Source organism: Pithys albifrons, chromosome 24 (genome assembly GCF_047495875.1).
Source record: "Pithys albifrons albifrons isolate INPA30051 chromosome 24, PitAlb_v1, whole genome shotgun sequence".
Classification (NCBI taxonomy): Eukaryota; Metazoa; Chordata; class Aves; order Passeriformes; family Thamnophilidae; genus Pithys; species Pithys albifrons.
Window position 1 is genome coordinate 6,542,579 of NC_092481.1, and position 26,338 is coordinate 6,568,916.

At 51.5% G+C, this 26,338-nt stretch overlaps 1 protein-coding gene across 1 annotated transcript in view; it reads right to left on the reverse strand.

The window, feature by feature from the left end:
- Positions 1–4,701: 4,701 nt before the first annotated feature.
- Positions 4,702–26,338, reverse strand: part of PTP4A2 (protein tyrosine phosphatase 4A2) — a 32,406-nt gene continuing 10,769 nt past the window's right edge. The window contains exons 2-6 of the mRNA XM_071576764.1: positions 22,404–23,109; positions 20,002–20,094; positions 13,104–13,234; positions 8,968–9,042; positions 4,702–6,924 (exon numbers count right to left, since the gene is read on the reverse strand). Coding sequence (XP_071432865.1) covers positions 6,816–6,924; positions 8,968–9,042; positions 13,104–13,234; positions 20,002–20,094; positions 22,404–22,499 — 504 coding nt within the window. The 5' untranslated portion in view covers positions 22,500–23,109 and the 3' untranslated portion in view covers positions 4,702–6,815. The remainder of the gene's footprint in view (positions 6,925–8,967; positions 9,043–13,103; positions 13,235–20,001; positions 20,095–22,403; positions 23,110–26,338) is intronic.

The window sequence follows — 26,338 nt, forward strand, 5'->3', positions numbered from 1 at the left end:
GTGCCTCACTCGCAGTTTCCTTGACAACATTTCTGGGTTTTTTTAATAGAATCTTTTCTTTTTTTTTTTCTTGCCCCACTCCATGGCAAAATCAGCCAGACTTTGAGTCCCAGCTGCAAAGGTACCATGAATATGAATTATCCTGTGTGTAACACCAGGGCCCTGTCCCACAGCTCCCAGCAGCACCAGCAAGGCAGGAGCTGAAGGAACAGCTGGGAAGGTTGGAATTATCATTAAGTTGTGCAGGATGCAGCTCTTCCTCCAGATTTTCCCCTGATAGCCTGACAATATTTTGTTACTCTCCAACTTCTCCATGGAAAGGGGGCCTTGGAATGGGCTGATGGAGGTGGTGGAATCACCACCCCTGGAGGTGTCAAAGACAGGACCACATGTGGCACTCAGTGGGACAAGGTCTAGATGATGAGTCAAAGGTTGAACTGGATGTTCTTTGAGGTCTTTTCCAACCTTAAGGATTCTGTGATCTTGTTTTCAGCGTGTAGGGAGGAGAGAAGGGAAGAAATCCATGGCTCACACCCTGCACCCCAGCACGGGGTCACACCACAGGTCCCCTGGGTACAACACACCCCAGCTGCCCCCTCCAAGGTCCCAGCAGCCCCTCCATCCCCAGGGAGTCCATCCAATCTGCATTTTATCTCTCCCTGTGCCTCTTCTGATGGCAGGAAACCTCTGACTCATTCACTGCCCGCAAGCAACACGCACAAAAAAACCACAGTCCCATTGTCAGGTCTGGTCAAAGATCCTCCAGCAAAGCAGATGCTCCTCTCCCCTTCCCTCCCCTCCTCTCCCCTCCTCTCCCCTTCCCTCCCCTCCCCTTCCCTCCCCTCCCCTTCCCTCCCCTCCTCTCCCCTCCTCTCCCCTTCCCTCCCCTCCCCTCCCCTTCCCTCCCCTCCTCTCCCCTTCCCTCCCCTCCTCTCCCCTCCTCTCCCCTTCCCTCCCCTCCCTTCCCCTTCCATCCCCTCCTCTCCCCTTCCCTCCCCTCCCTTCCCCTTCCCTCCCCTCCTCTCCCCTTCCCTCCCCTCCTCTCCCCTCCCCTCCCCTCCCCTCCCCTCCCCTTCCCTCCCCTCCCCTCCCCTCCCAGGGATGCCCTGGAATGCTCTCCAGGAACACATCGATCCCATCCCAGCTCTCCAAAGGGCAGGAGGCTCTGCCTGCCCTCCCAGCTCAAGGGCAGCAGCCAGGATTGGGTATCAACACCCTGTGCTATGTTCACATCTCCCCCAGCCCCTCTCAGCCTGCTGGGTGTTGCTGCTCAGGAAACCTCCTGGTTCCACAGCCAAAGCCATTTATATTCCACTCCAGAACGTCCCTGTCCCTTTCACTGCTGGGAATTGCAATGACAATAAATCACAGCAGCACCAGAGGCTGTGCCTGCACCTGGAATCCTCTGCACCAAAGGGACCCAAAGCACCCAGCCCAGTCAGTTGGAATCACCAGCTCAGCCAGTGCCACCCAGCAAGCCAATGATCCCTCTGGAGAGCAACAAGGACAAGGGAACAGCTCCAGAGCAGCAGCCCAGGAAGGTCACGAGTCCCCCCCCCACAGCCCTGCCAAAGGCACCCCAAGGAATGGTATTGCAGCCAGGGGTTCACACTGTGCTGCCCCACATTCCCTGCAAACCCTCCAGAGGTTGGGAAGCCCAGCCCTGCTGGGAGCAGGAGCCTCCCACACCATCCCATCCTTGGGCTCCTGCATGTGCCTTCCCCTCAGGGCAATGCCAGGCAGAGAATCCTTCCAGGAAAGGACTCCCAGCCATCACCATCCAGCCCTGCTGTGCCACAGGGCAGCCTCAGGAACCACGGAGGGGGCCCAAGTCCTGGGAGCAGATTCCCTCTCTCCATAGTGTCCCACAGCCTGGCACCACATTCCTTCCCTCCATAGTGTCCCACACCCTGGCACCACATTCCCTCCCTCCATAGTGTCTCCCACATCCTGGCACCACATTCCCTCTCTCCAAGAGAGTCCCACATCCTGGCACCACATTCCCTCCCTCCACAGAGTGTTCCACATCCTGGCACCACATTCCCTCTCTCCAAGAGAGTGTCCCACATCCTGGCACCACATTCCCTCTCTCCAAGAGAGTGTCCCATATCCTGGCACCACATTCCCTCCCTCCAGAGTGTTCCACATCCTGGCACCACATTCCCTCTCTCCAAGAGAGTGTTCCACATCCTGGCACCACATTCCCTCCCTCCACAGAGTGTCCCACATCCTGGCACCACATTCCCTCCCTCCATAGTGTCTCCCACATCCTGGCACCACATTCCCTCCCTCCACAGTGTCTCCCACATCCTGGCACCACATTCCCTCCCTCTTTGTGCAGCCCTGAAGGACTCATGTTATTACTGCTTTTGGTTTCCCATTTTTGCACAGAGAAGTGATTCCTTACCTGCTGCTCTGCCCCTTTTCAGCTCTTCTAATCCATGCACAGACTGGGATCAGGGATTTTCCTCCAGCTTTGGCTCCTCCTGTCCCTTGCTGGTCTCCATCTCCATCTCTCAGCCCTGTAGGAGAGGGCACAGACAGACCCCCTGAGATCCCAACTCCCCTCCAGCATCTCTCCAGTCACTGCCACAACAAACCAGCTGCTCTGGCACCTCCACATCCCACCCACAGCTGGTTCCAGGTCCTTGCTGGTCACACCCCACAAAGAGCTCAGGGGCTCAGCTCCCTCGTGCCAACCACAGCCCTGGCACAAGGAGCTGCTCCACTCTCCAGAAAAGGGCAAAAGCCCAGGAAGGGGAGCTCTGTCCTGGCTGGAGACCAGGACAGACACCCCCAGTTTCCTTTGGGATGTCCCCAAGTCAGCAGCAGCAGCAGGATCCAGATCAAACATGTGGCATGAAGGAGAATTAGGATTTCACTTACAGCACTTCATGAAACCAGCAGGAAAAACAAGGGAAGGGCCTGAGATGGGGCTCCAGACCAAAGAGTTTGGGTTTTGCAGGAAAACTTGAGGTAGGACTATGGAGGTATCCATGTCTGCATCACCCTCAGAGAGCCTGAAGTGAAAGGGGCTCCAGCTCCACCTGTGCAAACATTCCCTGTTACACCCCCTTGGGTTCCATCAGGCACCAATCCAGTTCCAGGCAGGACTCCCCAGTCCTTCCACCCTCACAGGGACCATCTCTTATCCTCACCTGCACCTCCAGGACACACAGCAACCACTTCCCACAGGAGGAACTCCCCACGTTGCTGGGCTGTGCTCCAGGAGACCTGCAGGGGCTGACACTGAGTTTGTTAAGACCAACTTCAATAAATTATTTACCATTTTTTGCTTAAAAACACACAGTGAGGGTGGGCAGGCCCTGGCACAGCTTGGGCAGAGCAGCTGGGGCTGCCCCATCCCTGGGAGTGCCCAAGGCCAGGCTGGAACAACCTGGGACAGTGGGAGTTGTCCCTGCCCATGGCAGGGCTGGAATGGGATGAGCTTTAAGGTCCCTCCCAACCCAAACCATCCCAGGATTGTATCAAGTGCCAGCCCTGATCCTGCAGCTTCCTTCCCCATGCACAGTCACTCCACTCTGCTTATCATCCATCCCTTAATTGCTCCAAAAGTAGCATTTTGAGTGATATAAATATGCATGTGATTAAGTGTTATCTCCAATTAAAGCATCAGCAGCTGAAGCTGCCTGGATTTTAGTGAAAATCCTTAACAAGAGGAACAAGTGACTCGTATCACAGAGGAATCTCAGCTCCAATTAAGTCCATGGTATTTTTTACACTGAGTAGCCTTTAATTAGCAAGACATTTCACTTTTGTGCACAGTAACAAAGAGGTAGAAACTGTGAAAAAACAAACAAGAGTGTGGTGCTAAAAAACACCCAAACACCCCAAAAACCCCACACAAAATGGAGCAGGAACTTCCCAGTCTCCCAGTCCAAGGGGTTTATTATCTCACAGCCAACAGGGACTAAAAATTAGTCCAAGCAGTGAGAAAAATCTGATAAATTATTAGAAACACGACACCCATTTGCAAAAAACTTTTTTCTTTGATGGCAGCAAAGCTGATTGGATCATTATCTGTGAAACCCAGAAAACAGCAGCTCATGTTTAAATAAACCACACAGAGCAGTGCTAAGGAAGGGGAAGGGCCTGGGCTCCAGAACTCCCCAAATCCCCCATTGTTGCCCCAAAACAATCTCCCCATTCAGGTGCTGCCAAGGCTCAGGGTCGGGTCTTGTCCAGAGAGTTTGGCACCAGAGCTCTGACAGTTCTTGGGAAAGTTCAGAGTTTGGTTTGTTGAGAGGTAAGTTTATACTTTTTAATCAGATCATTTGAAAGGCAGGGAACTGTTCCTGCTGCAGCTCCAGCCCCTCTGCAGGAGGAAACTGCTCTTCCCACCACCAGTTCCAAGCCAGGGATCAGCAACACCAGGGGCACGGCCAGACTTGGGCCTGCAGATTAAAGATCATTTAACAGAATTAAAGATCATTAAGGAGCTGCAATAAATTCATCAGGAGCCAGAGGGAAGGTGTTTTACTGCAAGAACTTTATTGCACTACGTTCAGGTGCTGAGCCAGGAGTTGTGCCCACGGGACACAGGCACAGGGACATCCATCCCCTGCTCTGGGGACAATCTGCACTGCCCACAATCTTCCCTCAGTTGGGGCTGCAGAGTCATAGGATGTGATAATTAGTACATTATTAATCAAGAGTAAAACTGAGGGGAAGAATGCAAAGTTATACACAGAGCATGTAAAATTGGTTTTATTGTTTTTCAGAAGGATGTGGGGTCTGGGTTTTAATCCAGCTCAACACCGTCCCCCCTCCCCTCTGACTTCCATCATCTCTCAAATCAGCTTTAACCAAATTGCCAGTATTTCATTTCACTAAAAACATCACTTTTCACTTGCAGGAACAGTTAGAACATCAGGCTTGTGGTTTGTGAGGGGAAGGTAAAGGCCAGAATTAGGTCATTTCAGCACCATCTCCCTTCCACCAGGACTCAGACACCACCAGACACGTCCTTCCCAAGCACATCACAAACACTTCTGTGTCTCCTCTGTCTACTGAAGAACTCAGAGATGTTCCACATGGTCCAGGGAGGAAGGAGCTCAGACCACACCCAGTGTGGGGCAGGGACAGTCCCAGTGTGGGGCAGGGACACTCCCAGTGTGGGGCAGGGACACTCCCAGTGTGGGGCAGGGACAGTGCCAGTGTGGGGCAGGGACACTCCCAGTGTGGGGTCTGCCCCGTGGATCTCACCTGAGGGGCCTGGCAAGTACCTACAGCTTTGCTTAAATGTATAAACCTCTCCCAGGACTGGAATTCTGGAAGTCTGTTCCCTGTGTTTGTGCAGAGTTAAGCTGCAGACTAAAAGCAGGAGTTTGGAACAGGGAGAAATGCTGGGCAGGCAGTTCTTGAGGTATCAGAGAGGTGGGAATGAGGCCCCACCTGGGGCAGGTACAGACCAGCAACAGCCTCTGGTGCCCCACAGCAAAGCAGCCCAGTATCCAAAGGCCTTCCATGGCTGGAATTATGGACAGAGGCCACTCCAGGGGCAGGGCACTCCAACAACACGTGTTTGGTAGAAGCAGCCTGGCCAAAACTGCTTCTGAGAGTCTCTAAAATAACTTGGTTAGTCCCTGGCAGCACCAAATGGCCCCATTAAAGAAGGTGGTGCCAGAGCACACTCCAAAAACCAGGTGGCTGCTGCTCTGCCTGTGGGGAACAATGACAGGCATTGGGGTGGAACCAGAGGGTCTCCCTCCAAAAGAACCTAATAATAAAAAATAACAAGGCAATCAGTGGTTAAACTGAACTGTACAGGAGGGCAGGCCTGGGAAATCCACACCCCAGGCATTGACTCATCTTCACCTCACACAAATGAGACCCTCCCCCAGATCCTCATCTCCTGTGCTCAGCAAGGCAGAGTCTGGACAGCAGCAAAAAGCCTTTTCATCTTCCTTGTGACAGATAAATTAATTTTAAGTCCTTGTCTGAACTGCCCCTCGCTCACCCAGGACACTCTGGAACATCAGTCTTCTGCCAGGATAGATTTTCTGTCCAGCAACAGAAAGGTAATTAACATTTCAGCCTAATTCTTTGGAAAAATCAGACTGACACACACACAGAAAGTCACACACACACACAGAACATCACACACACTCACACACCTCTCACCACTCAGGAAAGGTCTTTAGCAGATTCCCCAAAGGTCTCAGGCAGTGAGAGTTCTGGTAAAGCCCTCCAGGAGGTTTCTCACCCCTCAACTCCACACAGACATCACCCATCTCCAGGATGTGCCCAAACTGGGCTTAAGGCTGTCAGACTGTTCCCAGACAGCAACAAAGGCTCCTCCTCGTGTCTCTGCCAGGTCCCAGCAAGGTTAAAAAACAAAAGGCAACTCCATTTAAAAGAGTTTAAAAAGAGGAATTCATGTCTCAGGCCCTGACTGGGGGTCACTTCCCTCAAATCAAGAAAATAGTTTCTGCACAAGCCAATGCTCTGCTGGTTTTCCTTAGACATAAAGTTTACTTTATTTCTTTTCTTAAAAAGTTAAAAATACAGAAGGTTCAGAAAGTGATTTTCTCCTTGCACATGTTCAAACTGCAGCTTAAGGAGAAAACAATCCTTCACTGAAATGTTTCTCTTAACTGATTAGGGGTTGGTTTTTTTAATTATTATTTTTTAAAACCATTTGGTTTTTTTTTCAATCATCACCCTTAGGGACAGAGGTTGAGGAGCAGTGACTCCACCACTAATTTGATGATGTAGTTTATTTCCAGATTCACATTTCCAGGTGCCAAGAGTCCAGCAAACAGCCATGGGCACTCCTGCCAGGTGGGATCTGTTTACTGGACACAGCAGTGCCCGTTGGCGTCTTTGCAGCGCAGGCGCATCTTGGGCCGGTACTTCTCCAGGTAAAGCAGCTGTTTGGAATTGAAAGCTCCCCTCCTTTTCCTAAAACACAGAGAAGGGAGGTTCAGATCAGTGCAAAAAGTGCTGCTTCAGCCACCTCAGACAGATTAATCCTCGTTGTGGGACCTGGAGGGGACTAATTGATACAGGAAGATCAACAGGAGACAACAGTGTGCCCAGGTGGCCAAGAAGGCCAATGGGATCCTGGCCTGGATCAGGAATAGCGTGGCCAGCAGGCCCAGGGCAGTGACCCTTCCCCTGGACTCTGCCTTGGGGAGGCCACACCTTGAGTGTTGTGTTCAGTTCTGGGCCCCTCAGTTGAGGAAAGAGATTGAGGGGCTGGAGCGGGGCCAGAGAAGAGCAACGAGGCTGGAGAAGGGACTGGATGTGGCTCTGAGTGTCCTCTGGAACACCTCCAGGGACAGAGAATCCAACATGTCTTGATCCAACCCTGCTCTGATCAGGGACAGAGAATCCAACATGTCTTGATCCAACCCCACTGTGAGCAGGGACAGAATCCAACATGTCTTGATCCAACCCCACTGTGAGCAGGGACAGAAAATCCAACATTTCTTGATCCAACCCCACTGTGATCACCAGCCCAGGGCACTCTGTGCCCTGGGCTGGTGATCACAGTAGGGTTGGATCAAGTCATGGTTGGATCAAGTCGTGGTTGGACTTGCTGATCTCAGAGGTCTCTTCCAACCCAACTGAGAAGAGCAACGAGGCTGGAGAAGGGACTGGAGCACAAGTGCTGTGGGGAGAGGCTGAGGGAGCTGGGGGTGTTCAGCCTGGAGAAGAGGAGGCTCAGAGGTGACCTCAGCACTGTCTGGAACTACCTGAAGGGAAGTTCTGGCCAGGTGGGGGTTGGTCTCTTCTCCCAGGCACTCAGCAATAGGACAAGGGGGCACGATGGGCTCAAGCTCTGCCAGGGGAAATTGAAGTTGGAGAGCAGGAAAAAATCCTTCCCAGGATTGCTCAGGGATTGGAATGGGCTGCCCAGAGAGGGGGTGGATTCCCCATCCCTGGAGGTTTTTCAGCTGAGCTTGGCCGTGGCACTGAGTGCCATGATCTGGTAAAGGGACTGGAGTGGACCTGATGATCTCAGAGGGCTTTTCCAACCCAATCCATTCTGTGATTCTGTGATTTTCTGCATCCACAGAGCAGCATTTTGGCCTGGATTTGTGTCCCTCATTGCTGTCAGGAAGGACAAACCAGGCCAGCACAGGCAATGCCAATGTTAAAATAAAATCCAGGGAATCCCAGCCCGTTTTCTGGGAGTTGGAAGAGTTTCCTTCCATCCCCTGCAGTAGCTGTGGAACAGCATCAAGGTCACCCTCCCCTGCAGGTGCTCCTGATTAGCTAAGTGAGACCCTGACATTCAGCTACAAAGAGATAAGAGGTTCTCAGGAAAAAAGCTCCTTGGAATCAAAGGCACCGTGCCCAGGAAGAGACAAAAGGAATTTAAAAAAGGGAAAATTCAGAAAAATCTGTTGACAGCAATACAAAGATAACTGGAGACCCTGGGAAGCCATAAAAGGATAAATTGCTTTTGGGGGAAGCTCATTCAACACAAATCTCACCTGCTGAGCTCCATTTCAAGAGCTGATGGTATCGCTGAGCCAGAGCTCTGCAGCCTCCTCCTTCCCCAGGAGGATTTTCCAGACATTTCTGGGTGGGTCCCACTCACCCAGGACAGCCCTGGGAGTGCTGCACTTCACCCACTTGGTGGCCCAACCTCACTAGGACTTTATTTTCATTTTTATTGATTAGAAGGAACTTTTAATGTCCCAGCCAAGACTTTTTTTCCCTCACAAAACCCTCGAGCCTTTGGTCAATGGTTTAATACATAAACCCAGATTGTTAAAGGAGGGATCATCTGTTAATCCTCAAAGAGAGGGGAGGGCAGGAGGCTCAGCATTCACAGCCAAGCCAAGCCCATTATATCATGATATATATACATTTTTAGTGTGTTTTATGTACTAAAGCCCAAATCACAAACCTAACAAGCTGTGCTGAAGGCTCAGGCTGGTCACACACAAGGCAAAGTGAAGGATTTCTGGAGAATGGAGGAGTTTAACTTACTGCCTTATGAACTGAACTGCATCCTCATACTTCATTCCACATTCAAGGAGAGCAAGTGCAACCAGAACAGGAGCCCTGAAGGAGAAATCAATATTTAAGGAAGATCTAGAGAAACAAGATATTGAATCCTTCAAAACTCATCAAATTAATCTAAAAACAAACAGCTGAAGCATTTCCTCTTTAAGCATTACCTACAGAAAGACATTTGCCTGCTGAGTGCCTAATGTAAAATGTCTTTTAGGAGACAGTTCTGCTCCCAGCACACACCAAAGGAAATAAAAATCAATAGCAGCTCTTTAGTGGTTGGGGCGTGAAACGATAATTCTACATTTTTATGCTTTCTTATTTCACCATAACCTCATTTTCTACTCTGGAACTCCTGCCTGCATCTGACACTCAGGTTTGGCTGTGTGTGAGACAGATCTGGGGAGCTCTGAGCAGAAGAATTTATAGAGAGAGATTTGTACTTTTTAAATGCATTCTATCACAGCATCAGAACCCCAGACTGTGCTGAGCTGGGAGGGACCAAAAGGACCATCGAGCCCAACTTAAGTCAAAGGCCCACACAGGGGATTGAACCCATGACCTTGGGCATTGTTACAACCAAGTTTTAACCAAATGAGGTGTCCCTGCCCACAGCAAGGGGTGGCACTGGATGAGCCTTAAGGTTCACAGACTGAACAGTTAAGAATCAGAGAATCCCAGACTGTTCTGAGTTGGGAGGGACCCACAAGGATCATCGAGTCCAACTTAAGTCAAAGGCCCACACAGGGGATTGAACCCATGACCTTGGGCATTGTTACAACCAAGTTTTAACCAACTGAGGTGTCCCTGTCCATGGCAGGGGGTGGCACTGGATGAGCTTTAAGGTTCCTCCCAACCCAACCCATTCACAGAATCCCAGACTGTTCTGAGCTGGACCCACAATGACCCTCAAGTCCAACTCTTCAGTCAATGGCCCACACAGGGGATTGAACCCCTGACCTTGGTATTGTTACAACCAAGTTTTACCCAGCTGAGCTGATCTCAGGGTCTGTAAAGCAACTGGGCATCCCAGGGACAACAACACAACTTTCTGCTTTGGAATCCACACTCTGAAGTGTGAAGAACAGGCAGAAGTCCCAGCCCACACTGATTGACTTTCTGCTGGATTGGTGCTCACCCCAAAAGGCACAAGAGGCACCTCAAGGAGGGGAGTCAGGGAATTGAACAACTTGTATTTATGGCTAAAAAGCAACATAATCCAGGAGAAACAACTCCCACTGTCACCTGCACAAACACAACTGTTCACTTGCCAAAGGAAACCACTTCAAAGGTCACTTGAACAAAACAAAATTGTCTGTCCCCACAGCTGGAGCTCAATCCCCACCACAGGCAGAGACAAAGTGTGAGCAGCTCCTGCTTCTCCCTCTGCAGCCCCAGAGCAGCAGGAAAAGCTCCTCCTGGAGCTGAGCTGTGTCTGTGGCACACACAGCACCCTCTGCCTGCTCTTATGCAAGAACAGGAGGGTAAAAACCACTTGAGCTCCACGTGGCCACACTCCTGGAGATGTTCCTTGGATAAAAATAGAGCAGAAATGGACAAACAAATGTTAATTGCCTCGGGGGTTTGGCTCCTGTGTCTTCAAACACTGCCCATTTCTCCCTCCAGCTCTTTCCTTCCCATCTCTCTCCTCCTCTAGAGGTGGAAATTTCAGGACTTGCTGCACTCCAACCCTGTGCCTGCTTGATTCCTTTATTCTTTCTCACCCACTCACTGCCAGCCTTAAATATTAACACTCCTGGAAGAACACAAACAATTAAGTTCATGTAGGATAAACACAACATCCAGAGACTGCACTGGGGAATAAAAATGCAACATTCAGCCCTCCTGAATCAGCTTTTCCTTGTTTTATCTTGAAAAGTTCTTGAAGCTTCTTCCCAAAGTGGGGAGTTGTGTTTTCAGTGGGAGGGGAGAAACATCTGCAAGTGAGCAAAGAAATACAAGGCTGACTCCTCCAAACTGAAGTGAAGCCACTGGAGAGCAGGAAAGTAATTAAAGTTGTTCTTCTCAGTGCCTTTTCTTTATTACCACTTGCTTGATAGTTTACCAGTTGAGAACAGGAGGAAATTAAACAAAAAAGCCTTAAAAACTGTGCTGTGTGTACATTGCCTGTGTCAAAAAGAACAAGAGCTTTTACTATTTTTAAATTAATGTTTCTAACTCCTCATGTCATTCATAATTGACAGAAGGGGTTTGAACAACCTCTCCAAGGCTTTTCCTCTCATCCTTCATCAGTTATGAAATTACTGGAAATTTTTAGGCTGCAAAAAGTCTCTCCCCTGGTGCAAAAAGTTTCTCCCTCTTCCTCCAACAAGTCTCTCCCTCTCCCTCCAAAAAGTCTCTCCCTCTCCCTCCAAAAAGTCTCTCCCTCTCCCTCCAAAAAGTCTCTCCCTCTCCCTCCAAAAAGTCTCTCCCTCTCCCTCCAAAAAGTCTCTCCCTCTCCCTCCAAAAAGTCTCTCCCTCTCCCTCCAAAAAGTCTCTCCCTCTCCCTCCAAAAAGTCTCTCCCTCTCCCTCCAAAAAGTCTCTCCCTCTCCCTCCAAAAAGTCTCTCCCTCTCCCTCCAAAAAGTCTCTCCCTCTCCCTCCAAAAAGTCTCTCCCTCTCCCTCCAAAAAGTCTCTCCCTCTCCCTCCAAAAAGTCTCTCCCTCTCCCTCCAAAAAGTCTCTCCCTCTCCCTCCAAAAAGTCTCTCCCTCTCCCTCCAAAAAATCTCTCCCTCTCCCTCCAAAAAGTCTCTCCCTCTTCCTCCAAAAAGTCTCTCTTTTGATGCAAAAAGTCTCTCCCTGCCTCCAAAGTCTCTCCCTTGATGCAAAAAGTCTCTCTCTTGCTCCAGTGACACAATTTGATGCTGTTGGTTCAAAGTGTTAATCCAGGAGCAAACAGGAGAGCCGGAATTCCTGAGCCCCTCTCCCTGCCCTCCCTCCCCCCCCGAGCTGCCCCCCAGCCGTACCCACCTGCCCAGCCCTGCCCAGCCCTGCCCTCCCTCCCCCCCGAGCTGCCCCCCAACCGGACCCACCTGCCCAGCCCTGCCCAGCCCTGCCCTCCCTCCCCCCCGAGCTGCCCCCCAGCCGTACCCACCTGCCCAGCCCTGCCCTCCCTCCCCCCCGAGCTGCCCCCCAGCCGGACCCACCTGCCCAGCCCTGCCCAGCCCTGCCCTCCCTCCCCCCCGAGCTGCCCCCCAGCCGTACCCACCTGCCCAGCCCTGCCCTCCCTCCCCCCCGAGCTGCCCCCCAACCGGACCCACCTGCCCAGCCCTGCCCTCCCTCCCCCCCGAGCTGCCCCCCAGCCGTACCCACCTGCCCAGCCCTGCCCTCCCTCCCCCCTGAGCTGCCCCCAGCCGGACCCACCTGCCCAGCCCTGCCCTCCCTCCCCCCCGAGCTGCCCCCCAGCCGGACCCACCTGCCCAGCCCTGCCCTCCCTCCCCCCCGAGCTGCCCCCCAGCCGGACCCACCTGCCCAGCCCTGCCCTCCCTCCCCCCCGAGCTGCCCCCAGCCGTACCCACCTGCCCAGCCCTGCCCTCCCTCCCCCCTGAGCTCCCCCAGCCATACCCACCTGCCCAGCCCTGCCCTCCCTCCCCCCTGAGCTGCCCCCCAGCCGTACCCACCTGCCCAGCCCTGCCCAGCCCTGCCCTCGCTCCCCCCTGAGCTGCCCCCAGCCGGACCCACCTGCCCAGCCCTGCCCAGCCCTGCCCTCGCTCCCCCCTGAGCTGCCCCCAGCCGGACCCACCTGCCCAGCCCTGCCCAGCCCTGCCCTCGCTCCCCCCTGAGCTGCCCCCAGCCGGACCCACCTGCCCAGCCCTGCCCTCCCTCCCTCCCGAGCTGCCCCCCAGCCGGACCCACCTGCCCAGCCCTGCCCTCCCTCCCCCCCGAGCTGCCCCCCAGCCGTACCCACCTGCCCAGCCCTGCCCTCCCTCCCCCCCGAGCTGCCCCCCAGCCGTACCCACCTGCCCAGCCCTGCCCTCCCTCCCCCCCGAGCTGCCCCCAGCCGTACCCACCTGCCCAGCCCTGCCCTCCCTCCCCCCCGAGCTGCCCCCCAGCCGTACCCACCTGCCCAGCCCTGCCCTCCCTCCCCCCCGAGCTGCCCCCAGCCAGACCCACCTGCCCAGCCCTGCCACGCAGTGCACGGCCACGCAGCAACCCGGCTCCTCCCGAAACTTGCTTCGCAAAAGGTTCAGCCAGTCGTCCACGATCTCACTCGGGGGTGGGGCTCCATCGTCGAACGGCCAGTCCTTCCAGGGAGAGAATTCCATCAGCTCCAGGCACCCAAAGCCGCCCCCAGCCCCGGGGCAGGAACGGCTCGGTGGGAAATGGGCTCTGAGGGGGGTTTTGGGTCACACACGAGTTCACAAGTCAATGCCATGATCAACATTAAATGTTTAACAACCAGTTAATTGCATTTTTCAATAAAGCTCTTCAGTAACTCCTTTGCTGTGTGGAATTTGTAGAAAAACAGCTGTCTCTGAGACCCCATTTTATTAAAAATATGTAAAAATCAATAGGCATTTCAAATAAACACGTGAAAGATGAGAACTCTGTGGAGTTTTTTGCCTGTGCTTGTGTTTAAAATTCTGTTTGTACCTCAGGCCCTGTGGAGGAGAAGCTGCTCCCAACAATCCACAACAACCCTGATGGATATTTAACCATTCCCTGGGGGTTTTCAGGCTGAAAAAAACACATTCCCAAGCAAAAAGAAGTGGCAAAGTCCCACCTAAGCAGCATTTCCATTTCTGCTGCTGAAGGGGAGCCAGCCCTGACCTCCCCAGGCCACGTTTATATCCCCAACCTGGCTGGAATTAAAATGCCATGGCAGCAACTTCCCATCTTCCTGAGCCCACAAAACTCTGCTGGAAGTTGTGCCTTCCCTCCCAGCCCAAGGTGCTTTAATCACAGGGAAAAAGCACTCCTGGACATCAGGGGAAAATAGGAGTTATTTAGCACTTTTCTTTAGATGATTGTGAGGTATTTTACCTGAGAAACTCACAGCCAGAGTTGTGAATTACCCAACCAGCTTTCCAAATGCAAGGAGATGCTCTGGAAGGAGCAATCCCCTCACCAGCCTTTCATGTGGCACCTCCAGAACAGGTTCTGATGAAATAATATCCCCTGAGGTCCAAAAGCACCACGTAGGACACTGAACAAGCAGAGCTGAAGGTAAAAACCACCAGACTTTTCACTTTGAAATGCACTTATTGCTGCCCCAACACTTCCTGAGCAGCAAACACAGCCCAAGAGCACCTCAGAAATGTGCTGAAAGGTGGAAAGGAAAAGAACTACAAACCCAAAAAGCTTTAAGTCCCTGAAATAACTTTATAGGTGGTTAATCCAGAAAGATACACCCAGTCTGAAGAGTGCAGAGAAATCCTTTTTTTCTAAAGTACCTGGAAAATCAAAAATATCTGGGACAACACAGCAAAATAAAAGGCTACAGAAATAAGATCATGAAATAAAACTTGTTCTTTCTAATAAAAGGCTTTTATGGGATTTTCCACTCAATCTGTGTTATTTTAGGAGTGTGTCCCCCACTGTCCCAGCAAGAGATGCTGCTCCTGAAACTGCCTTGCAGAGAACAAGATTCCCTTGTCAGTTCAGTGTTTAAATTTAATTTAAATTAAATCCTTTCCTTCACACCCAATACAGGAGTTTAATACCTTTCTTTAGCCCACACAATTCCTGGGCTGGCCTGAATTAATCCCAACTGCCACTTCCCCACAGAGCATCACCCCTCAGGAATGGCACAGAAAAAACTCTGATAAAACACTGCCCAGAATGAGCAACAAGAATAATCCTGGCCCTGCAGAAGTAATTGAAGTTTGCAGGGTTTTTTCTTTTCCTGATTATGAGTCCTGCCAGCAGAATTCCTGTCAGACAGGACAGAAAACCAATTGCTAAGCCCCACACAAAAACAGTCATTAATAACCAGGATGAGATTGCACAAAAACAGCTCCCACTGCAGCAGGGGGAAGGAGGAGAGGCAGGAAAGGGGTTGGATTCTTTATTTCCCCTCCTCAGCTCAGCAGCTCTGGGTCTGTCCCAGCAGGGGCTCAGGTGGCCCAGAAGCTCTGACAGAACTTAGAGGTGACACTCCAAAACCCCTGGAAAACCACTGGAATCCCCAGTTCCCAGAGCTGTGCAGGATGAGGCCACAGCCACCAGTGTGGAAACTTCCACTTCCACCCCAGAGTCCCAGGGCAAAGGATTCCCAAGCAAAGGATTCACCCCCAGGGCAAAGGATTCCCAAGCAAAGGATTCCCAGGCAAAGGATTCCCCCCCATGGCCAAAGGATTCCCCCCAGGGCAAAGGATTCCCCCCAGGGCAAAGGATTCCCATATGGCAAAGGATTCTCCCCCAGGGCCAAAGGATTCTCCCATGGCCAAAGGATTCCCCCCCAGGGCAAAGGATTCCCATATGGCAAAGGATTCCGCCCAGGGCCCAAGGATTCCCCCCCAGGGCCCAAGGATTCCCATATGGCAAAGGATTCCCCCCCAGGGCCAAAGGATTCCCCCCCAGGGCCAAAGGATTCCCCCCCCAGGGCCAAAGGATTCCCCCCCCAGGGCCAAAGGATTCCCCCCCCAGGGCCAAAGGATTCCCCCCCCAGGGCCAAAGGATTCCCCCCCCAGGGCCAAAGGATTCCCCCCCCAGGGCCAAAGGATTCCCCCCCAGGGCCAAAGGATTCCCAAGCAAAGGATTCTCCCCAGGGCCAAAGGATTCCCCCAGGCACTCAGCAATAGGACAAGGGGGCACGATGGGCTCAATCTCTGCCAGGGGAAATTGAAGTTGGAGAGCAGGAAAAAATCCTTCCCAGAGAGAGTGCTCAGGGATTGGAATGGGCTGCCCAGAGAGGGGGTGGATTCCCCATCCCTGGAGGTTTTTCAGCTGAGCTTGGCCGTGGCACTGAGTGCCATGATCTGGTAAAGGGACTGGAGTTGGACCAAGGGTTGGACTTGATGATCTCAGAGGTCTTTTCCAACCCAATCCATTCTATGATTCTGTGGATGTGGCACTGAGTGAGAATCCACCATGTCTTGATCCAACCCCACTGGGAGAATCCACCATGTCTTGATCCAACCCCACTGGGAGAATCCACCATGTCTTGATCCAACCCCACTGGGAGAATCCACCATGTCTTGATCCAACCCCACTGGGAGAATCCACCATGTCTGTCTTGATCCAACCCCACTGGGAGAATCCACCATGTCTGTCTTGATCCAACCCCACTGGGAGAATCCACCATGTCTGTCTTGATCCAACCCCACTGGGAGAATCCACCATGTCTTGATCCAACCCCACTGGGAGAATCCACCATGTCTTGATCCAACCCCACTGGGAGAATCCACCATGTCTGTCTTGATCCAACCCCACTGGGAGAATCCACCATGTCTGTCTTGATCCAACCCCACTGGGAGAATCCACCATGTCTGTCTTGATCCAACCCCACTGGGAGAATCCACCATGTCTGTCTTGATCCAACCCTACTGTGATCACCAGCCCAGGGCACAGAGTGCCCTGGGCTGGTGATCACAGTGGGGTTGGATCAAGGGTTGGACTTGCTGATCTCAGAGCTCTTTTCCAACCCAATCCATTCTATGATTCCAGGATTCCCATCTCCAAAACTCCTGCAGGATTTGGGTGGTGGCTGTTCCAGGGGCAGAGCCTGAGGAAAGTCTGACTCAGCAAATGAAGGACTGAGAGGAGGAGAACAATGAAATGTCTTGGATCTGTAGGATGAACAAACCCACCAGATCCTCTCTCTGGTTTCCAAGCATTGCAAAAACACTCCCAGCAAAACCCAACCAGTTTTCCTGATGGAACATTTCTGCTACAAGAGCTGACAATGAACACAACCCAGAACTGCCCAATTAAATCCATCCCCACCTCCTGGATTTAATCTCTGCTGATAAACAGGTGCCTGCAGCAGTACCACTTCAACCAGGGAACAAACAGCTCATTCCCTGTTTTCCCACTGTGCCATCTGCCAAGGAGCTCTGGAGCTGCCACATTCTCCTCACCCTGCAATATTTGATCCAGTACCACAGTCCAGCTTGGCCAAAACTGCTCCCATTTTCAGGGGGTTTTACTGTGCTTTTGACCTCAATGGTGTTAAAACAGTCACTAATCTCTCCCAGGCTGTGTTTTAAATTTAATGTTATTTTTGCAAGCAAATATTGGCTTTAAATAGCACCGTGTTATTTTCTCAGCCAGAGGTAATTCAATCCCATTTCTGAACAGCCACAGGACTCTGCTCTGGAAAAAGGCAGGAATTGGTGGGGAGGGGAAGCTCTGCAGGAGGTGGCCAAGGCAGGGAGTTGTTAAGCTTATCTCAAACAGCCAAACACTGCAGCAATAGAGGGAATTACTCAGCCAACCTCCTGGCTGGGGTGATCAGGATCAGAGATGACATTAGCACGGACCTCCCCTGTCACCTCCTGCTTTCTGTCACCCTGAGCAGATGCCTGGTGGATTTATCTCCCTCCTGGAGCAGTGGAACACCAAGCACTGGTATCTTTAGGCTTGTTAGGCTGAGGCAAACGTGTTCAGACAGGGCATTCTGGCATGTGCTGCTGCAGGGGAAGGGCAGCACAGCAGAGCAGGGCTGCAGGAAACACCATTGCCAGGTTTGCAGCAAAGCTTCCTCTGAAATCTGCTCTCAGCTCAAACACAACCAACACTGAGGCTGCAGAAGTTCTTGAGAACCAAAAGCCCCCAACTGTTTTGGAAGCTCAGGCTCCATCCAGAGCAGAGCACAGAGCTCTGGCTCCTGCAGCTGCTCCAGAGCCTGCCCATGGCCTGGAGAAAGTGGGAAATCCCTGCCCATGGCCTGGAGAAATTCCCTGCCCATGGCCTGGAGAAAGTGGCAATTCCCTGCCCATGGCCTGGAGAAATTCCCTGCCCATGGCCTGGAGAAAGTGGCAATTCCCTGCCCATGGCCTGGAGAAATTCCCTGCCCATGGCCTGGAGAAAGTGGCAATTCCCTGCCCATGGCCTGGAGAAAGTGGCAATTCCCTGCCCAGGGCCTGGAGAAAGTGGCAATTCCCTGCCCAGGGCCTGGAGAAAGTGGGAAATCCCTGCCCAGGGCCTGGAGAAAGTGGGAAATCCCTGCCCAGGGCCTGGAGAAAGTGGGAAATCCCTGCCCAGGGCCTGGAGAAAGTGGGAAATCCCTGCCCAGGGCCTGGAGAAAGTGGGAAATCCCTGCCCAGGGCCTGGAGAAATTCCCTGCCCACGGCCTGGAGAAAGAATGTGGGAATTCCCTGCCCATGGCCTGGAGAAAGTGGGAGTTCCCTGCCCAGGGTTGGGATGGACACCTGCAGTGCTGCCCCACAGCTCCCAGGATGAGCTCAGCTCTCCCCTCTGGCACAGGAACACTCTGTTAAGCCCCAGCTTAAATCAGGGCTCAGAGGGATTCTACACCTCAGGTTTAATCCTTTTCCAGCCTCTGGCAACCTGAGGAGTTTCAGAGCACTGAGAACACTGTGGTGTCCAACTGCAGGCCTGCTTGGAGGGAGGAAAATGCTGTTCCAGAGCACAGAGGGATTTTTGCAGCAGCCCTGAGGCCCAGGTGGCTGCTGGAACTGGAGGAGAGGCTGGTTGGGGCTGAGCCAAGAAACCTGACTGGCCTGGATGAGGAGTTTGCACAGATAGAAGAGGGTGCAAGTTTTCCTGCTAATGGAAAAGTGCAGCTTTCCTCTGTCAGAGCCATAAAAAGCAAGAGGCAATGGAAAGGTGAGGACCTGCAGCACAAAGGTGCAGTTTCTGTCCTGGCAACAGAGCATTAGTCACTGCAGTAAAATAAACTGATTGTATCAGACACACTCGAAGAATTGGGAAGGATTGCCTGGAAAAACACTGCCTGCAAGCTCAGGGTGAGCACACACCTCCTAGAAACACCTCCCCTGAAACACCAGCACCAGCCCAGAGTCCCACATCAGGGCACAAGGGCAGCTGGGAGAGACTGGGAAGCAATTCCACCTGCTCAGCTGGGAAGCACCAGCAGCTGGGGAGCCATTCAGGGGTGAGGAGGGCAGGGATAGAGGGGATATTGGGAAGGAATTCTGGGCTGGGAGAGATGGGATATTGGGAAGGAATTCTGGGCTGGGAGGGTGGGCAGGGATAGAGGGGATATTGGGAAGGAATTCTGGGCTGGGATAGAGGGGATATTGGGAAGGAATTCTGGGCAGGGAGAGATGGGATATTGGGAAGGAATTCTGGGCAGGGAGAGATGGGATATTGGGAAGGAATTCTGGGCTGGGATAGATGGGATATTGGGAAGGAATTCTGGGCTGGGATAGATGGGATATTGGGAAGGAATTCTGGGCTGGGAGGGTGGGCAGGCCCTGGCACAGGTTGGGCAGAGAAGCTGTGGCTGCCCCAGCCCTGGGGGTGTTCAAGGACAGGTTGGAGCATCCTGGGATAGTGGGAGCTGTTCCTGCCCATGGTTTGGACATGGATGAGCTTTCAGTTCCTCTCCAACCCAAAGCATTCCATGATTCCTCTCCTGCTACAGCCAATCCACAGAGTTCTGTGTCAGCTCCAGGCTCAAAGAGTGGCACTTTTAATAAGAGCAAGAAAAGGGAGTTTTATCCCAATCCTGAGGAAACCAACAACAGAGCCAAGAACTGATAAGGACCAACCAAACTGTATCACCCACAAGGCTGGACACTGGATTGGTATCAAATTAGTCACTAAAAGGCAATCAAAATACCTCAGCAAACCCAGAAAGAGGCATTTCTACCCCAACTAAAGACAATAGTAATTAACTAAAGACAACAGGAATCAACTAAAGACAACAGTAATTAATTAAAGACAACAGTAATTAACTAAAGACAACAGTAATTAACCACCAAGCACCTTTCACAAAACACAGTGAGTTTCTCCACCTTTAACCATTGAAGGGCTCATTCCTTTTGGCCAAGCTGACACAGCCACAGGCAGGAAAGGAGATCCCCACCACTTCCAGACATGGAAATTCACAATTTTTTAGACAGTTTTAAAGGCAACTCACTAGAACCTGGACTCCTTCCTTCTCAATAGGAGCTTGATCATAAGTGGCATCACAGACTCGCACCAAGGTGGTCACTCCATATCTCTTCAGCTCCTTTAAGAGAAAGGAAAAGTGTGAGCATGGACAGAGTGATGGACTCAAACCTCCCTCATCAGGGACAGAACAGGACATTTTACACACAGGAAGGAACAAGGGACAAGGGGGTTTAAGGCCTGTGTTAGGACAAGTTACAAGTGACAGGATGTCCTAGTTCAGCAGGAGGGACCAGCTAACCCTGTGTGGGGGTGATCAAAGCTGTGGATTCTACCCCCTCTATTCACTCCCCAAGGACAATGGGCCATTGGCAGCAGCTGCCCAGGGAGCCATTGGCACCTTCACACCCAGCCTGAGGGGGCGGAGCTGCCAATGGGCCATCAACAGTTCAACACTCCCTGGCTCCCAGAGTTAATCACCCACTGTGTGAGTCCCCGCACAGGGGGAGGGACTGGGTGCTCCCTGAGGGTACAGAAGTGGTGGGGAAGCCCTCAGGAACCTCTTGTTGGATCCAGAGGAGCAGCAGGACCTCGACAGGAGGAGATCACCACTCTCAGCCAGACCACAGCCCTCACCTGCACCAACAGGTTTTTCATTTCCTTTTGCTCTGGACTTGGGGGAGCCACAGGGGTCTCAGCACAAGGGCAAACAAACCCCCTTGGGTTTGTGCCCCAGGACACTGGGTTATATTGCTGGGGTTTTGTGAGTTGAAAGCAATTTCCCTTTTGTGTGTCAGTGTTGTTATTTGTGAACCCATAACATTCTTGTAATATTATTATTAAATTTTAGCTCTGACTTATAATCTCTCTCGTGGTGAGTTCATTTCCCCTGCTGGTTCACCTTTAAACCAGCACACAGGAAAGGCAGGAAACACCTCTCTGAGTTTTCCCTCTCTCAGGAAATGCCCAGGTGGAAGTAACTTGCATATGTAAGAGCAGAATTAAAATAGCTGCTCATATTCTCCAGGCAGCTTCTTCTTCTCTTTAAATAGAAGTCAGGGACTGTTTGCTCCAGCCAGTGTTGACATTTGGAGGCAGGGAGGAACAGAACACACACCCCACCATATTCCAGCTTCCTGGTAATGCACTATAAGTAGCATGTTGTGCCAGAGAAATAATCAGAAGATCAAACAAAAGCTGTTCCAGTTCACTCTGAAGGTTCACACAACAAGCAGAATTTCCTCTCGTGTTTGGACTGAATTATACCTTACAATTAGCAATAAAATCTATTCCAGAGGCAAAACTCCTGAAAAAGGAAGACAAGCCACAGTAATAAGGGAAAAAAATTTAAAAAAAAAATGTGGCTTTCAGAATAAATTAACCACAATATCTGAGCAGACTGATGGTGAAGAGCACACTGTAAGTGATGGGAGTCTGTCAGACATCAGAGTGAGATGACAGGAGCTCCCTGGAATGAAAAAAACCTGCACAGAGCAGATAAAAATCCTCTTGATACAGGACAGAAGGGCACAAAGGCACAGCAGGTTTGGAGCAAAGCAGACTGTGAAACACACTGTGCTACTCCATCTCTGCTGCTCCATCTGCCACTGCTCAGCAAAGGGAATGTTGCCAGATCCCAGAGTGTCAGCCCAGCACCCCCTGGATGTGACTCTTCCCACAGCTCCCCCCAGGCTGGTGCCCCTTTTTCCAGGGATAAATTCCAGCTCCTGAGATCTCTGACAATCCTGGGACTGTCTGACAACATCCCCTGTCACTGAAACATCAGTCTCAGAATTGCCCTTTGTCCTCTGAGGGAGGAGGAAGCTCAGCAGCCACTCACAGCTCTGGTAACAACTTCTTTAGAAGCAGCAGGTGAGCAAAAGGTCGATGCAGAAAAGCACTGCATTATTTAGTGAAAAATTGCATTTAGAACTACAGCACACACAGTCCTGCAGACACCAGGGCAAGGACAGATCCCAGAATGGTTTGGGTTGGGAGGGAACTTAAACCCACCCAGTTCCACCCCCTGCCCTGGGCAGGGACATCTTCCACTATCCCAGGTTGCTCCAAGTGCTGTCCAGCCTTCCAGGGATGGAACAGCCACAGCTTCTCTGGGCAACCTGTGCCATCCCTCCCAGGGATGAATTTCCTGTTCATTTAACCTAAATCTCCCCTCTTTCAGTGTGAACCCATTTTCCCTGCCCATCCTTGATGATAAGGAGTGTTTGCATTCCAAACTGGAAGCCTCTTGAACAAGTCAGTGGGTTCTCCCCTCCCTGTCAGGAGAACCAGAAAAACACAATAAAGATAAAAACACCCCAAGTTTCAAGCACTGCACAACCAGAGCACTGAGCAAGAGGTGTGGAGAGTGACTGTTCTGCCCCTGCAGAGGAAGCCTGAGGAGAAAGGGACACTGGTTTGGCTCCTTACCTCGATGAACTTGCCGAGGGTTGCATTGGTTGGGTTGTGAGTGATCAGGAATCTCATGTTCTCATAAGTGATTTCCACGGGGGCTGGACGGTTCATAATGGCAAAGAAAAGGTGTAAAGGGCCCAAAAAAACAAACAAACAAACAAATCAGGGGCAAAAATAGAATTTAAAAAAAAAAAATCAATGACCTTGGAAACGGTTCACAGCAGAAAACATCAAAAAGACCACTAATATGCCTGGGATTGATCAGAGCTTGCTTTGATGGGTTTGTTCCTTGGAGATTTCACTTCTGGAAAAGCAGGTTGGCTTCAGAATCCACTGGAATTCCACTTGGGCCTCAGCTGCTGCAGGTGGTTTCCTTCAGACTCCACAGATTCCCACTAGAGGCAGGCCCAGGCAGCCTGTTCTACATCGAGGCACTGGTGAGGCAGGAAAGGGCAGGCAGGTTTTCTTCTCTCCACTTTGTTTTCTGGATGCTCAGCTTGGCCAGAGTCAGTAAAAAGAGGAATATGCTCCCAATGGGCAGGAGATATCCCATATATTTGGGGAGTCCACTGTGTGTCCTCAGGGCTTGGGGACAAAGTGGCAAAGGGGACACCCTGCCCTGAGCTCACTTGTGGGCCAGGACACTGTGCTGGGCCTGGCAGAACTCTGCCCTGACGCTCAGAATCGCCATAAAGGTGCGCCGGATCCTCCCTCGGGACACCTGGAGGAGGGAGGGAAAGAGCAGGGAGAGGGTTGGGAGTGTCCATTGTCAGCAACAACAAACACTGACCAGCCCCAGACACTCCAGTTAAACCACCAGGCACGGGGGAAACAAACACAGAATCACAGAATGGAGTGGGTGGGAAAAGACCTCCGAGATCAGCAAGTCCAACCCTTGATCCAACCCCACTGTGATCACCCCGACTTGATCCAACCCCACTGTGATCACCCCGACTTGATCCAACCCCACTGTGATCACCCCGACTTGATCCAACCCCACTGTGATCACCCCGACTTGATCCAACCCCACTGTGATCACCCCCACTTGATCCAACCCCACTGTGATCACCCCCACTTGATCCAACCCCACCGTGATCACCCCAGCTTGATCCAACCCCACTGTGATCACCCCAGCTTGATCCAACCCCACTGTGATCACCCCCACTTGATCCAACCCCACTGTGATCACCAGCCCAGGGCACAGAGTGCCCTGGGCTGGTGATCACAGTAGGGTTGGATCAAGACACGGTTGGATCAAGACATGGTTGATTCTCCCAGTGGGGCTGGATCAAGACATGGTTGATTCTCCCAGTGGGGTTGGATCAAGACATGGTTGGATCAAGACATGGTTGATTCTCACAGTGAGGTTGGATCAAGACATGGTGGATTCTCACTCAGTGCCACATCCACAGAATCACAGAATGGATGGGGTTGGAAAAGACCTCCCAGATCATCAAGTCCAACCCTTGGGCCAACTCCAGTCCCTTTACCAGATCATGGCACTCAGTGCCACGGCCAAGCTCAGCTGAAAAACCTCCAGGGATGGGGAATCCACCCCCTCTCTGGGCAGCCCATTCCAATGCCTGAGCACTCTCTCTGCAAAGAATTTTTTCCTGCTCTCCAACTTCAATTTCCCCTGGCAGAGCTTGAGCCCATCGTGCCCCCTTGTCCTGTTGCTGAGTGCCTGGGAGAAGAGACCAACCCCCACCTGGCCAGAACTTCCCTTCAGGCAGTTCCAGACAGTGCTGAGGTCACCTCTGAGCCTCCTCTTCTCCAGGCTGAACACCCCCAGCTCCCTCAGCCTCTCCCCACAGCACTTGTGCTCCAGTCCCTTCTCCAGCCTCGTTGCTCTTCTCAGTTGGGTTGGAAGAGACCTCTGAGATCAGCAAGTCCAACCCTTGATCCAACCCCACTGTGATCACTCTGGCACTCTGTGCCCTGGGCTGGTGATCACAGCAGGGTTGGATCAAGACATGGTGGATTCTCACGCAGTGCCACATCCACAGAATCACAGAATGGGTTGGGTTGGAAAGACCTCCCAGATCATCAAGTCCAACCCTTGGTCCAACTCCAGTCCCTTTACCAGATCATTCCAATCCCTGAGCACTCTCTCTCTGCAAAGAATTTCTTCCTGATATCCAACCTAAACCCCCCCTGGCAGAGCTTGAGCCCCCCTTGTCCTATTGCTGAGTGCCTGGGAGAAGAGACCAACCCCCACCTGGCCAGAACTTCCCTTCAGGCAGTTCCAGACAGTGCTGAGGTCACCTCTGAGCCTCCTCTTCTCCAGGCTGAACACCCCCAGCTCCCTCAGCCTCTGCTGTGAGCCCCAACATTGAGTTATTTTTCCTGCCACTGGAAGTGAGAACAAGGAAACCTTTCTGTGTTCCCTCCCAAGTGTCTGTAGGTGCAGTCCCACCTGCCTGGCTTGAGCCCAAATATGTAACAAAAAGTGTTGGTGTGGCTTTATTTTCTGAGCAGATTCAGCAGGACGAGCAGAAATGTGAGTTTAATAAATAAGATTATAAAAGTATAATCAATTTTTCACCTATTTAAGCTTTTGCTGGCAGGTAAATTTCACCAACACTCCCAAGAGCAGTGAGGAAAAACATCCTGCAGGAACCACTCAAAGGAACGACCACATGGTCATTTAGCAGCAATAACTTTTAGTTATTCTCAATTACTTTAGTTATAACTGTAATAATTTTGAGTTATTCTCAGTCTTATCTCTGTTTACAGAGCAGGGTGTTAAGACACAACAAAGGCAGAGGATTTGAAATACAGATGTTTGGGCAGTGGCAATAAAAGATGGAACATTTGAAGCATGGAAGGAAAATGGGAGTTATCCCAAAGCAGCTCAGCTCATTTAAGGATGAAACACTAAATTAGCAATGTGGCTTTGCATTGCATTTAAAAATAAAGAAGCCAAAGAATCACTGCTGACACTTTAAGGGAAAAAGGTTTAAATCAGTTGAATAAACCCCAAACTCTCAGGCAGAAGTCACAGAGCTGCAACTTGAGTGGAAAGGTCAACGTGGCACATTCAGGGGGGGACAGTGAGGGAAAAACCCCCCTGGAGTTCCCACCCCAAACTGTGGAGTGTTCCACGTCTTAATGAGACCCTCAATCCAAGCCAGGCAAATTAACTGCTGGGAAATTACCCTTCTCACTGACATCGAGTCAGAAATCACCCAAAGAACAGCAATTATCTCCTCAAAGTGCAGCTTTCAGTGCCAAAAATTGTATTAATTGGGTTGCCAGAGGCAAGAACAAAGATGTTCCCAGTCACCTCCCCAGACCTCAGCTCTGGCTCTGAGGGACTGAAACGCCAATTCCCAAAAGGAATCCTGGGATGTTTTATCCCTGCAGGGTTAGATGGGACAGTCCCACCTGAACACATCAGACTCAGGCCCTCACTCCTGCCAGTTCCTGCACATTTGTCACAAGTCTCTCATTTGTAGCTCAGAGGGTTTGTTGGGATGGACCAGGAGGGACCAGGAACAGCCACAGCCTCCACTGGGGTCCAACACCTGCAAAACCTGAGCCAAGAAAAGTCAATTTTCCAGGCAAATATTGCCCTGTTTCAGCTCCTTTAGAACACACAATACACCTGCAGAACTGGATGCAAGAAAAGTCAATTTTTGATGCAAGAAAAGTCAATTTTTGATGCAAGAAAAGTCAATTTTCCAGGCAAATATTGCCCCGTTTCACCCCCATTTGAACATCCACTACACCTGCAAAACTTGATGCAAAGAGAGTCAATTTTTCAGGCAAGTATTGCCCCATTTCAGCTCCTTTAGAACAGACACTACACCTGTAAAACTTGAGCCAAGAAAAGTCAATTTTTGATGCAAGAAAAGTCAATTTTTGATGCAAGAAAAGTCAATTTTTCAGGCAAGTATTGCCCTGTTTCAGCTCCTTTAGAACACACAATACACCTGCAGAACTTGATG